The sequence below is a fragment of the Carcharodon carcharias genome, chromosome 4 (genome assembly GCF_017639515.1).
Source record: "Carcharodon carcharias isolate sCarCar2 chromosome 4, sCarCar2.pri, whole genome shotgun sequence".
Taxonomy (NCBI): Eukaryota; Metazoa; Chordata; class Chondrichthyes; order Lamniformes; family Lamnidae; genus Carcharodon; species Carcharodon carcharias.
The window spans coordinates 80,802,374-80,817,876 of NC_054470.1; the positions used below are offsets into that span (position 1 = coordinate 80,802,374).

Sequence of the window (15,503 nt, forward strand, 5' to 3'; positions counted from 1 at the left end):
ATCACCCAGAGCTGTTGGAAGCCCTCAACAGAGTGGCATCCACAATGCATCTGCCTGCTTTCTGAAAAAGTTGTGCCCACATGTCTGTGAATGGAGGTCTCCACGGGGAGGATGACAGAAGCCATGGAGACTCTGGTCCAACAGAACACGAAGGTGCGTGCAGACTTGCACTCCATCGCGGTAGCCATTGGTGAGATCCTGCAGTAGCAACACAAGAGGGAAATGGGGCACCTCGATGTCCCTCCAGGTGCTCCTTCCCCTCATATAGTCAGGCCAGGGCCCTCGAGTACTTGAAGCGTGGAGGAGTGACAGCTGGACACCCTTGGGTCATCTACTCAGGAATCTCAGAGGCTGTCCTCTCCCTCTGAGTCTTCTTTGCCTGTGAATCCATCAACCTCGTCCTCTGCCACCACAGAGGGAGCAGTTGGCCCACAGGAGGACAGCCAAAGCAAACCAGGGCCCTTGTGGCCTCGGCTCTCCAGAGGACAATTGCCGAAGTCATCACAGGCAACATGACTAACCATTGCACAGGCTGTCTCCACCCTTGCTGCAGAAGAAGTTAGAAGAAGTGGTAGGCCTGGAAAAATTAAGAAATTCTGATCAAAAGTGGTTGCACAGGACAATTTGTCACTTTATAATCTGAAAATATATTCACTTTCACTGAACAATGTATAGTGGTATCTTTCAGCTTCATTTGCAAGCTTCGCGAGTCCTCCCCCGCACCCGCCTCCACCAGTTCAGCCGGACCACAAGTGATTCTGGAGGGAGAAGTGTGTGTGTGTTCCAGGGCCTTTTGGAGACTCATACAAGCACATTCCCTCACACGTGAAGCCTTCACCATCACACTGATCTCAATGTCCTGAGCATTTTCAATGCTGCCTGCTGGGGTTCACTCTCAGTTGTCCATCTGAGCTGAGCTGCATCTCCACCCATCCACTGATCACACTCCCATGCTGCACTTGTGCCCGTCCAACATGAGGCTCTGCTCACTTTCGGTTTGGGAAAAATGATAGTCATCATGTTTCTGTTTAGTTCCCCCGTCCTCTCTCCTCCCCCAGTCACCCATGTCCTTTCCACCATCACTGTTGACCTCCCCGGCATCGTCTTCCACCTCCCCACCGTCACCCACCAACCAGAATCCCCCCTTCTTTCCAGGATGTCCAGGTGAACATGCACATTCACTATCTTCCTGAGAATCCCACCCCCATCCACAATGACTTCCTGCACCTCATCCTTCCATCCCCAGGGTCTGTGACTATCTCCGAGCCTCCACCAATCACCCTTGTCCTCCCTGCTACTGCTACAGTCAAACCCTCACCCTCCCACTCTTCTGGCTCACTCTGTCCTTCTCATACTCACCATTCCCTCTTAACATGCCCACACTCAGTTCATTCACCTGGAGACAGTCATGGATTCCACAGGCTCCTCCCCTGCATGTTCACCTGGACATCCCACCCACTTACTCCTTCCTCCACCCTTACTCCATCTTACCCCCGACTTCATGCTTCCCCTGAACTCCCTCCAACCCCGGACTCCTTTCCCCTTCAAAACTCCTTCACTTACATCTTCCTCTCCCCTTACACCTATCTCCCCAGTTGTTACATTCTCCCCGTTACACACTCCTTCCCGTACTCCCTCCCCCCACCTCCCAACCTCAATCCACTTTGTTTTCCTCCCATCAAACCTCACCCCACTCGACACCTTTGTTCCCCCCTCCCTACCTCACCTGCCCCTGCCCCATGCTTCTCTCCCAGTGAAACCTAGACCTTCTTCTCCCACTCCCCAATCCCGCTACACCTTCCTCTCACACTCACAGCCGGACCTGTCTCTCCCCAGCCTTCGCTAAATATCCATAGCAGCCAATGGCCAAGACAATGATGTTCCAAAATAGACATGAGACATCAACAGAGACCTTCCACTTTCCATGAGCTGCTTCGCAATGGAGCCGTGTCCAAGAGAATCCACCCAGCATGCAATGTAGAGTTCCAGCAACTTCTGCTCCTTGGATGACTATGATGTGAGCAAGGTCTTGACAGTAAATCCCGCTTCTGTACGTCATACTTGTCCAGGCGTGTTCTGGGCTGGTGTGTTTTCCCACCGATGTGGGCGATAAATTTGATGTGGGGGTGATCATTCCCCCCAGGGCAGGTAAGATGATGAGATGCAAATGCAGTAAAATTAGGTTCCCACCATTGGACGGCAGGAAAGACAGCCAGCCACTGACAGGTGGAGCGGATGATAGCAAACTGGTTTCGCGATTTTTGGCCTTCATGCCATATTGTCCGCTCATGCCCACCATGACACCCGGTGCCAACGGGGACAGAAAATTCCAGCCAATGTGTTAGACATGAAGAGTAACTAAATTAATCTGAGACAAAGGGGGTGAAAGTATTTGATCGCTATTTGTAAGTAATATGAATCAAGTTCCTCATAGGAACATAGAAAATAGAAGCAGGACTAAGCCATTTGGCCCTTCGAGCCTGCTCCGCCATTCATTATGATCACGGCTGGTTATCCAATAGCCTGCTCCCGCTTTCTCCCCATATCCTTTGATCCCTTTCACCCCAAGAGCTATATCTAACTCCTTCTTGAAAGCATACAATGTTTTGGTCTCAACTGCCTTCTTTGGTAGCGAATTCCACAGGCTCATCACTCCCTGGGTGAAGAAATTTCTCCTCATCTCAGTCCTAAATGGTCTACCCCGTATCCTCAGACTGTGACCCCTGGTTCTGGACTCTCCCACCATCGGGAACATCCTTCCTGCATCTACCCTGTCTAGTGCTGTTAGAATTTTAATAGGTTTCTATGAAATTCCCCCTCGTTCTTCTGAACTCCAGTGAATATAATCCTAACTGACTCAATCTCTCCTCATATGTCAGTCCCGCCATCCCAGGAATCAGTCTGGTAGACCTTTGCTGCACTCCCTCTATAGCAAGAACATCCTTCCTCAGATAAGGAGGCCAAAACTGCACACAATATTCCAGGTGTGGTCTCACCAAAGCCCTGTATAATTGTAGCAAGACATCCCTGCTCCTGTATTTGAATCCTCTGGCTATGAAGGCCAACATACCATTTGCCTTCTTTACTGCCTGCTGCACCTGCATGCTTACCTTCAGCTACTGGTGTACGAGAACATCCAGGTCTCGTTGCACATTCCCCCCTCTCAATTTATAGCCATTCAGATAATAATCTGCCTTCCCTTTTTTGCTACCAAAGTGGATAACCTCACATTTATTCACATTATACTGCATCTGCCATGCATTTGCCCATTCATTCAGCTTATCCAAATCACACTGAAGCATTTCTGCATCCTCCTCAAAGCTCACCCTCCCACCCAGCTTTGTGTCATCTGCAAATTTGGAGATATTACATTTAGTTCCCTCATCTAAATCATGAATCTATATTATGAATAGCTGGGGTCCCAGCACCGATCCCTGTGGTACCCCACTAGTCACTGTCTGCCATTAGGAAAAAGACCCGTTTATTCCTATTCTGTTTCCTGTCTGCCAATCAGTTTTCTACCCATCTCAATGGATAATGTAGGCAAGATCATAGCACAGGACTGTTAATAGATCAACATAGGGCAAAATGAACGCTCGTCTTATGCTGGAGGCCTGCCTGTGAAGGCCAAAACATCATTCACAGCAATGACACATTCTCAATAAACTGGCAATCTTACTGCAGGAAGCAGGCCTTCTGGGGTAAAAAAAACCTTACACTCTCAAACCAAACCTCCAGTTGACAAAAAAGAAACAACAATGCCTGACAACATTTTGATAGGTCCAATCATTTTAGGTTCTGGCCTGTATGAATATTCACTCAATTTGGGGGGAGTTTTCTGGCACGGCAATAACTGTGCATACACAAGATTTATGCATGCGATTCTAATAGTGTAATATTTGTGATTTTGGGGGAAAAAACTGCATATGCTTGAAGCTCACATAGGCATAGTTCTCAGTGGTTCTTGAATTAACTTAACAGTGATTACTGTTCAACACTAACAGGGACCAAGACAACAGCTGATCAAAAGGAGTAGGAAATGGCTTTCACATTTGGCCCTCAGGTTTGGCTTGTGTAAGTAATGTAAACATTTATATAAATGGTATTTTCAGGTTCTGGTAATCCTTTAAATCCTATTGTCAGGGGTTGACTGAAATTTTCCAACTGGCCTGGGGACCCCTCGGACTGGAGAGAGGTTCCTGGAGGCTGACAGGGTGCTCCAGGCAGGCTTCGAAGCCCTCCCGATTTCCTGACCACAGCAAGGCTGCAGGCCACTCTTGGCAATGGTGCCTCAGCTGCTGAGGCCATCTTTTAATTTGAAACTTTTAAAATTTGCTGAGAGGGAACCTCAAGATGGAAGTGGCCTCTCTCTTTTACCTGAATTTCAGGCTGCTGCTCCTTCTTAACTGGAGGTTCTCCCATTGGCTCTCCACTGTCCTTAATGAGCTTGCCCTCTGACCATGAATTAGCCAATTCAGGGAAAATCACTCCTAGGTGACTATTGTGGGGATTGTGACCCTCATTTGACCTTCACCTTGGGATCCCGACCCAAGGCACTAAAATCCAGCCTAAATATAGGCCTGAATTTTTATAAAGATGCCAAAATATTGCGGTGCCCTGATTCCAGAAGTCCTGTCCCCGAATCCGGCAACCACCATTTTTGCTGGGGGCGGGGAAGGGGGAGGAGAAATGAGGGTGATGTTTTCACACATCCATACTTCACACAGGCAGTTCCACGTGTAAATGTGCAGCTGCCTTCAAACTAAAACAATTTTTCTTACTAGGATCTCCAAAACATGACTTGTAAACTTTAGATATTTGTGGCAAAGGTCTGAAGTTGCCAGAGTTATTTGGAGAGGTAATGTACCCTTCTGGAGAGATTGAATGCCCCTTTTGGAGAGGTCAGATACCCCTTTGGGATTGTTAAGAATAGATAAAATGCACATAAAAAGTGGATAAGTCATGTGGAACTGTCAAACTGTCATGCCATTTAAATCCCCAATCCCTTTAAATTTTTGAAAAACAAACATTCAGCCTGCGATTGAAAAAAATCCTATTTCACTCTTTGTTGACGTAAGGATTAGTGCTGCTCAGCTGTTCCCACAATCTATCATTATCACTGTGGGCTCCTGTAAGTTTACAGTTTGATTGACATCTCCAAGTGGTTGTAGAGAGATTAGCTGTTTCTGATCTGGGGCTATACAAATGTTTGTTTTTATAAGGGATTAAGGACATGACATGATTTCAATGTTATCAATAAGAGCTTTTTTTATAAATATAGTGAAATCTGCAATAGACATTTAGAGCTTAATCATCTCACCATGGATCCTGTCCATGATTGGTACTAGGTGAATTGGTGTTAAGGGTGTAAGGGCAAAGGGTGGTTGGTAGGTTGGCATGAGGTGGCACTAAGTTGACATAGAGGCTATAACAGGACATGGGGATGAGTGGGGTGGGGGGTCATGGGTTGGCATGGAGGTATGAGAGGCCATGAGGTCTGGGTAGATGGACATTGGTTGGCATGGAGGATATGAGGGGCCATAGGGGTGGGTAGAGGAACATAAGGTAGCATGAGCTGGCATGGCTGGGGCATGGGGAGTGTGTTGGGGGATGACGGCATTTGAGGAGTAAATCTGGGCTTTAAAATGCAAAGAGGTTTGGGAGTAATATAAGCAGTTTATTTAAATAATCCAGATCAGAGAACCATCCAAACAAGAGAAAATACTTTTCATCACAGCAGCATAATAGGCTCAACAAAAGACTGACCTGCCCTGAAATACCAGCTTTTACTTTCAGATCACTTAGGCTTAGATTTTTGTTCCCAGGTCGGAAACACAAAGACAGGACATTTTCTGTCTCCAGCAGCCAGACCCAGGAGAAAAGGGTGTCGAAGATTGAATTTTTGTTCCAGAGGGATGGGAGGGGGGTAAGGCTTGTTTAGAATTCGGTCCCACCACCCTAGAACAGGTTCAGAGGATGTCTGGTGCGAAGGCTGGCTGTGCGTAAGGCCTGCCTCTGTGCTCCGGCACTTTGTTGAGTTATATTAAAAAATGATTAAGACAAAAATCAGCTCTCCAGCCCTCATCCCTCCTAAACAATCCCCATCCCCATTCATGCCAACCTATGCCACCTCATACTCCTTTACCCACTCCCATGGTCCCTCATGCAGCCTATGCCAACCCATGCCCCTCTAACTACCCCCTACGGCTCCTCATATCCACTATGCCAACCCGTGTCCCTCTACCCACCTCCATGGCCTCTCATACCTCTTATGTCAACGCATGCCCCTCTACCCATCTGCATGGCCTCTCATACTTCCTATTCTAACCCAGGCCCTTTATAGCTCCAATGCCAACTTAGTGCCAACTCATGCTAATACATGCCCACACCCAGCACCCTTTGCCCTTACCCACTCCATGTCATCTCACCATAGGCAAACCTCAGGAGAAAAGCTGACATAAAATAAAGTTGTCTGTCTGTTAATGACATCACTGTTTTAAATAAACACCCTCATTGATTAAAATAAGAACATCCCATACTTTGAAATTCCTTCAACTAATCTCTCATGAACATAAGCATTTCTATTCTATAAAAATTTGGAGCTGCCAGTCAAACTGCTCACTTAACAGGCAATGTTAGGTTCTAAAATCAATCATGCAGCACAAACCCCACAATGATAACCCTCAGTTTTACGTCAACTGATTTTTTTAAACTCCAAATATTTTCTTTTTAAATTGAAAGTCCAGCAGAGTTAAATCCTTTGATAGTTCAAATAATCTTTTGACAGTTCCAATGAATTTTAACATTTCTCTGACAGCTTGACAGTTCCAATCAGTTTATATAAATTTTATGCACAATCATGTCTATTTTTAATAAACCAAAAGGGCACCTGTCATACCCCAAAAGGTGCCTTACCTCTCTCAAGGGTGCCTTATCTCTCCTAAATGGCCCCTGGGGCTATAACCAAAGAAATGCCTTACCCCTCCAAAAAGGTACCCTGGCTATCCAAACAAATCCACAAGGCTCAGATCTGCTCTTACCAGGTTTAAACTGCACAATTCTGGTTTCAGAGATCTACTTCACCAAAATCACACATGAGTGAAGACAGCTACTGATTTATATGGGAAGCTGCCTCTGGGAGTCATTCATGTGCAATTTATAACCCACCTGCATTTACCCATCACACCTCTGCCCCAGCAAAAATGGCAGAGGCCAGGTTCGGGTGTGGGACTGAAAGATTCAGCTCACTGCTGGCATTTTAGCGCAGCTTCTCCATCAGTGAGAAAATTCAGGCCTTATTGTTATGTAACTTAAATACTTCTGACAGTATTCTCTCTTAAGAATTGTCATGATAAATAAAACAGAGGAAGGTCTTCAACCCATCAAGCCCTATGAAACTTGTATAAGTTGTAGTATGTAGATTCTCCCAAATGATTTCAACTTCCTGAGTAATGCTACATCATGGGTAGAGCTTTTCGCCCCATGGGCGGGCACACGCCCAACCTGAACAGCAGTGAAATAGTGCGCAATGACATCGGGCGAGCGCCCCGACGTCATCGCGTACACTTGCGATCTTTTGGTTATTGGGCACATGCAAAAGGTGGCAGCGTGCCTACCAACAATTAAGAGGCCTATTAAGGCCCTTAACCAATTAATTAATTTCTATTTTTCGCTGTCCGCTCAACTCTCCAGCTGGCAGGTGGAAGAATAGTCAGGCAGCCTTTGCATTTTTTACGAAACCTCATCCAAAGGTGGGATGAGGTTTCCAATGGTTACTAAAAACAAATTAAAATTTTTAACATCAGTTTTTACATGACCCTCTCCATGTGACTAAGTCACATGTGGGGAAATGCTTATATCATTTGTAACATTTTTATTTTTGTATTTAAAATTCTTCAGCTCCCTGGGGCAGCTCTGTGCCCGATTGAAGTCGGCGCTCCCCCCATGCCTGCGCTGACTTCAGTGCTCGCGCTCCTCCCGACCCCACCCCGGCAGCGTTTCAGCACGCCTTTCACATTGACCGGCCGTTAATTGGCCAGCGAGCATAAAATCATGATCAGGGCCTGATTGTGGGTGGCGATCCATTTCGCAGCTGCACCTGGGCCCGCCCGACAAGTGGAAAATCCTACTTCGTGTAAAGAAACTGAGAGTTTTCGAAGAGAAGTAATGTTTTATAGAGCAAAAAATGAACAGAGATGATCAAACAGGAACATAGGAACAGGAGGTCTGCCATTCAATGAAATCACGACTAGCTTAACTCCATTCACCCACCTTGGCTATAAATCCCTCAATACCCTGGACCAGCAAAAATCTATTGCTCTCAGTTTAAAATTATTAATTCAGCAAGCATTTTTCTTAGAGTGAATTTCACAATTCTACCCGCCTTTTGTTTGTGATAGTGTTTCTTAACTTCTCTCCTGAGTGGTTTAGCTCTGACGTTAAGGTCATGTACCCTTGTCCTAAACTCACCCACCCTATCAAATTTTTTCTAACTCCCAAAAATCTCAATCTTATCACCCCTTCATTTTCCATACTACATGGAATACAAGCCAAATTATGTAATCTCTCTTCATAATTTAACCCTTGGAGCCTTGGTAAGATTCTGATGAATCTGCACTGTATCCTTTCCAGCAATAATATATCCTTTTTCAGGCATGGGGCCCAAGATGGTACACAGGACTCCAGATGTGGTCTAGCCAGGGCTTTATATGGCTAGAGCAAAACTTCCACTTATTTATATTCTAGATATAAATTTAGCTATAAAGGCTTACATTCCATTAGCTTTCTGTTTGTTTTTTTTGTATATAAGCACTAAAATTTAGTGATCAGTACATGGACTGCTAAATCACTTCGGACCTCCGCTGTTCCTATATTGTCACCATATAAGAAATAATCAGAGTTACCTTTTTTTAGACTGTATAGAACACAATGTGTTGCTGGGGCCACCGAAGTGTCACCTGTGAAATGTAGCTGTCAGAGTTTGCCTGCAAAATTGTGCAATATTAATCCAATTATTATTTGGGGGATATGGAAGAAATTTCAGAAATTTAACGTTTTGGTGGTTTACTTGCTGTTGGCTGCCTCACTCAGGAGAATGAGCTGGTTTGGATAAATCCATTATACTTCAAATACTTCAAACTTTGCGCAAAGTTCAAGGAGGAAACAGGATTGATGAGTTGAATAGCTTCCTCTTGTTTTATACATGACATTATCATGGAATCTTACAGCAGAGAGAGGATATTCAGATTGTCTTGCTTGTGGCGGCTCTTTGAAAGAGCCAATCAGTTGGTTCTACACCATGCCCTTTCCATTTCAAGTATATATCCAATGCCCTTTTGCTAGTTACCAATGAATCTGCTTTCATTATCCTTTCAGGCAGCGCATTCCAGATCGTAACAATTCTGAAAAAAACATCTCCGCACTGGTTCTTCTGCAAATTATCTTAAATCTGTGTCCTCTGGCTACCATCCATTCAGCACAGATTACAGGGTAAATAAGCAGAAACTGCTCCCTATCTTCATAAGGATAAAATAATTCTTCATCATGAGAAGTTAACACATCAAGTTTTTTGGAATAAAAATTGGAAAGACAAGATACATGGGGTAGTATCTGAGCAGAGAAGACTTGGTATGATGTTTCAAGTACAGGTAAATGATATGCACCCTTAAGCTGTGTTCCCTCTCTACTGATGCCAAGTAACTTACTGGACTGAGTTTTACATCCTGTGGACGGGCAGGTGCGTGCCCGACCCAATCGGGTGGAAAGTTGCGCAAAAAAGATGTAAGGTGAAAGGCCCAATGTTATCGCGCACTCGCGTAATATTTCACTTGGCGGGCGGACGCACGCAAAAGTTGGAAGCGCCTGCCGACAATTAAGAGGCCAATTAAGCTAATTAACGGCGCAATTGTCTCAGATTTTTCATGGCCCATACAACCTTACAGTTGGCGGACAGGCGAATCGGCCAGGCGGCCTTTACATTTTTCATGAACCCTCACCCAACCCGTGGGATGAAATTTCCATTATGAAATAAAATAAAAAGAAATGTTTGTAGAGCAGCAGTTTTATCAGCTATATTTTCAAGTGATTGATTGTGATGCACAGACATTTTTTAAAACCTTTATTTGGGCATCTTCAGGTCTGCCACTCTCTGAAGCAGCTCTCTGCCTTTAGGGAGCTTTCTTGCAGTGCTCACCATGCCCGCAATGACATCATCGCTCGTCCTCTTCACACCTCCACCCCGGCAGCACTGAGCATTTCAGTGCACATTTCACGTTGGCTGGCTGTTCATTGGCCAGCCAGCGTGAAATTGGGGTCGGTGGTCCGTTTCCCGACCGCTCCCAGATCCGCCGATCATGCGCACCTGCCACAGGCAAAATTCATACCACTGTGTATTTCCAGCATTTTCTGTTTCTATTTAATATTTCCAGCATACACAGTTTTCCTTTTTATCAAGATATCAGAGTTCAGCTTGCTTCTATGATCATCTTGTCTAATGTTATGGACATTCTGCTTGTTAAGACATGCTGCTGCTGCTTGTAGCTACTTCCAGCAGGAGATTGGCTGCCATGGTACAGCACACTCATCTGTCTTGTGCCACCCTCATTTATCCACTGTAGCTTGTCTACAACCACTCTGTGATGTCTGCCATCCAATACAGCTCACTTTGCCTTCTAGAAAAGATTTCTGTAGCTTTTTAGCTCTGATCAAATGGCCAAAATACTGACATGTTCATTTCTGGATGTCACTTTTAAAGTTATTTTTGTTCTTGCAATTTCAAGCACCTCTCCTTTGGTCTTGTGGCCTGTACATGGAATGTTTATGGAAGATGTTTGTGAGGGCTAGTACCCTTGATCCCCTGTCAAGTCACACATCCATGTCAAAAGGGATGTGGGTAGGGAGACTGGTGTCCTACAGCTCCCCAACTCTCACTTATAACTCCAGGTAGCTGGTTGTGCATGGCAGCGGCCATACCCTGGAATCTCAATTTGGCAGTTCTGCAAAACTAAGTGATAGGCCAATTAGCTTCAGTTGGTGCGGTATGGCGATGTCACCCCTTCTAATGTGCACAAAGACTGGGAATGGCGCAAGAGGCAGAAGATTCCTACAAGTTAGTAGGACAATGGCTTAGAAGCCAGAGACCAGCAAGGTCTCTGACACACTCAAGAGCAGAATCATGACGCTCAGTAAGGCAATATTGCCAGTCATCTGGGACATCACACAATATAAGCCCCATGGCTAGTCATTGTTGAAGAATAGGAGATACAGAAGAGGTTGGGGCTCCTGCAGCCGATTCTGCTGTAAATAAGGAAGGAGATGTCCTTGTCCAACGAAGTAACCAGCACATGTATGACAAAGTTGTTAAGGCCAAGATTTTTAGGATGGCACCCAAAGAGTGGGCGGAGAATACATCGCAGCTGATATTGGCAGCCCCAGAGCCACTTAACACTCCAAGGAGTGTTAATTGGCTGGAGATGGGACTTCTGCCCCTCACTCAGGAGGAAGTCCCGGCAGCTCTCTAGTCCCAGCTGTGCCAGAAGCTGCAGTGGACAGCACTGAGATTACAAAAGTCCCCAGAGTCTAAGTCCTGGGAGTCCAGGACCAGGTAAGTGTTGGGATCTCAGGGCGAGGAGGGGCAATGAGGCCTGGAGGGGTGGGTACAGGGGGATTGGGAGTGTTGGAGGACAAGTTGGGGCAGAGGAAGCACTTGCGGGGGGAAGACCTTGTGGTGGGGTGCCCAATTTTGAAAGGAGGTGCAACCACCCCTTCCCATCCGAGGCCTGAGCAGGGTCACTTTCCAAACTTCCCCTCTGGCCCTGAACTCTTCCCTGCAGCCTGAACATTGAAATTGGGTGGGAAATGGCCCTTAGGTGGTCATTAATATACCAATTAAGAGCCTCAATTGAGGCAAGGGTGGGTTAGCTAGCCACCCAAGGCCTTGCCCATCTGTAAAATTGTGGAGAGGTAGGGGCAGGAGAGCGACCAGTGGGAAGGCCATCTGGGCAATTTTACAGAACCTCCGTTAGCAATGGAAAGTAAAATTCTGCCCATAAACTCAATAGAGAAGTTTTGTGCAGCACTGATTCCCAAATCTAGTGTATAGTCAAGAAAAAAGGTCCATGAGTATGAGAAGAACTATATCCTCTTAGTTTATACAAAAGATAGGATAACTCCTTTAAACCTTTTCAATTGAACTCAAATGGATAGAAGGAACTATGAATTTAGGATCCAAATGATGTGCCCAAAATGACTGTTTAAATATTTAAATAAAAAATCTGCAGATTGATTAGTATCATGCACAGTGTTCCTTTAGTCTTTCAGCTCAGACAGGCACAGAGCAAGTTGATGAGCGAGGTGCATGCCTATTGATACAGACTTCATTGCAGTTGAGTTCTAGGATGTCACCCTAACGGATACTTCTGGCCAGTTACTGTGTGAAGCAATGCAAGTTGTCTACTGCTCTACAATTCATCTGTAGCAAACAATTTATGCCAACTGCAACAAACTAAAAACTGTGTGTAGTACAATTACTTAGAGCCGTGAAGCCTCAGAGTGCATAAGGATTGAAAAAACAATGCAAGTATTCTGTTTAAAGAACACCATTGATTCTTTTACACCTTCTGGGTTACTATTATAATTCATATTCACAGTCTATTAGGATATAACAAATATGTTCATCCACAGAGAAACTGTGAAAAAAGATTTTATTGCAATTAAAGCCCCTGTTGGATTTCATCTCCAGGTGCAAATTGATATAAGGAGATTTCACGAAAAGACTGAAACTAAATTTTTAAATTGTGATTTATGGTTATGTGGTAAAATAAGAAAAATTATTTTGCTTTTTTTAAAACTCATGCCCTTTGCTTAGTCACAGCACACTCACAGTCAATTTCTAACACTAGTAATACGCTACTTCAACTATTAGCTTCATTCAGTTGGTAGCATTCTTGCCTCTGTCAGAAAAGACATGTTTTTATTTATAGAGCAACTTTCAAGACCTCAGGATATCCTAAATTACATTACAGCTGGTAGCCACTATTCTAATGTAGGGAATGCTGCAGCCAGTTTGTGCACAGCTAGCTCGCACAATGAGAAAGGTGATTATGACAGATAATCTATTTTTAGTGATGTTAGTTGACAGATATAAATTAATCAGGTGACAGGGAGAATGCCTCAGCTCTTCTTTGAAATAGTGCCAAGGAATCTTTTGCTTCCGCTTGAGAGGGCATTGGTGGCCTCAGTTCAGCACTTCATCCAAAAGAAGGCAACTTTAACAGTACTGAACTTGCTCAGTTCTGCACTGAAATGTCTGCCGAGTTTATATGCCCAAGCCCAAGATAATAAGGCTTGAATGCACAACCATCTAACTCAGGGGCAGGGCTACCAATGAACTGCAGCTGATAGATTCAAGCTTTGGCTCCAGGACTTAATCGCAGCTGAAATTCCAGTTTGCTACTAAGGGAGTGCTGTGTTGTTGCAGATACCATATTTTGGATGAAATATTACACTGGGGTTCCACTTACCTATTCAGGTGAATGTAAAAGATCCCACGGGACCTTTTAAAGAAGAGTACAGAGTTCACCTGGCGTTCTGGATAACGTCTTTTCCTTTAGCCAGTAAACAAGCAATGATTAACTGGCCACTTGTTGATTAGCTGTTTATTATGCTTGGCTGTTTTTAAATTGGATGCCAGAACTGATTTCATAACAGTTACTATAATATAATGTAATCTATTGGTTGTACAGTACTTTGCATAGCCTGAAAATATGGTAAGACACCATATAAATGCAAGTTCTGACGAATGGCTCTCTTAAAGATTTGCATTAATGAAACATTTGATGCCTGAGATAACATATTTCTGAAGGAACGGGGGGGTCAGCATTCATCAAGTTTGAAGGTTTTAGAAAGAGAGCTAAATCCACATCAGGCAACAGACTGTGCTAAAATTATGTATCTTAATTGCATTCAGTTGCTCAAACCCAGAGACGGGAGCATGGATTTTAAATGTCCATTTTACCCAATCAAAGAGAAACTTCAGAATCTTTTGCGTGAAAGGAGTTATTCTTCTCCCACATAATGAAGAACACTGACAGAGTCAAGTTAGATCAGGCAAACACCACATACCTTTTTCATTGAGTGGACCAAACTCCAGTGAATACTTCAGAACATGGTAATTGTTCCACACATACAGTTTATGATCTCGGGGGTTATAATCCACTGCTGCAATGTACTGGTAGGAGTTGGGGAATAACACTTCAACATTTCCATCCATGCTCAGCTCAGTGTTATAGATGTAGTCAATTTTATTCCCAGTGGCTTCATTGTCATCATCTTCATATACTGATTTTACTACATATAGAATTCCACAAACCATAAAAGCATTTGAAGCTGATCTCTTGTCATAAGCAGTATTCCAGGTACCTTCAATTCTTAAGGTATAAGGATTTAACTGGCTAATCACTATTTTACCATTGTTCTGTTCAGTTGCGTAGATAACCCACAAACCATTTTCATCGACTGCAAGGTCAATATCTGACTTTCCGCCCCACCGGTATGGTGATGTATCATGGTAATTGGCATTGGCTACGATGGCCTCACCACTCTTAATCCTAGTCCTCAGATCAAACTTCACAATATTTCTCGTACGTTCTTTATTAAAGAACAATGCTCCATCATACACTACGAATCCGGTTCCATCCACTCTGTGAGGAAGCTTGTAGGTGATGGTTGGTCGACCAGCAATAAAATCCCCCATTGAAGAGTATTCAGTTAATGTATCTGTTCTGTATGGGGTCCAAGGCATATAGTAAACTTTGTCAGAAGCTTGTAGTGGGTCTTTGCACCAGGCTCCTGACTGGTGATCAGACTCAAACAAGTGGTCCATTTGATAAACTGCTTTAAGTGTTCCAGGGCATAAGAAAACTGTGGAAACAGAAGATAAGATAAATCTGTTAAAATCTAAGAAGGTAGCTCAAATTTCATGCAATCCATTGATTTTTGTTCTCAGTTTTTCTTGAGGATCTCCCAACTAATTTAAATGCAAAGATACTCTCCACTCAAATTTACAAAACCATACACATGTACATATATAAAGAAAATTAAAGATTTGAAATTCCTGAGAAATATTCAGAATACTGAATAAATTACTTTTGATATCTAGAAACTGAAAAATGTTTTCTCCTTATATAAAATGAGAGTAGTGGTTTAGGGTGTTCACTGCTATTGTCAGTTCATTACAAATATCTATTGACTTACTTTGAAATAAAACTTACAGTTTAAAAACAAAAGAAAATAAATAGCAGTTTTCACTAAATGGATGCAAAGAACAAAAATGAAATGGGAGAGGCATGATATGAGTAGGTTATTTTGGGGCAAGAAGAAAAGCAGGGAAACATTAGAGTCTTCTATGATCAGATCTCTTATAATGAAGCAGAAAAGTGTATGTTGTGAAATAAAATTTGCATGTTCTGTTAGCAAGCAGCAGGATGGAGGATGGTGCACCTAAA

At 43.8% G+C, this 15,503-nt stretch overlaps 1 protein-coding gene across 2 annotated transcripts in view; it reads right to left on the reverse strand.

Moving 5' to 3' along the window:
* Positions 1–15,503, reverse strand: part of adgrl3.1 (adhesion G protein-coupled receptor L3.1) — a 928,790-nt gene that overhangs the window by 276,114 nt on the left and 637,173 nt on the right. For both annotated transcript variants that reach the window (XM_041185670.1, XM_041185669.1), the window contains exon 6: positions 14,122–14,919. In XM_041185670.1, the coding sequence (XP_041041604.1) occupies positions 14,122–14,919 (798 nt within the window). The remainder of the gene's footprint in view (positions 1–14,121; positions 14,920–15,503) is intronic.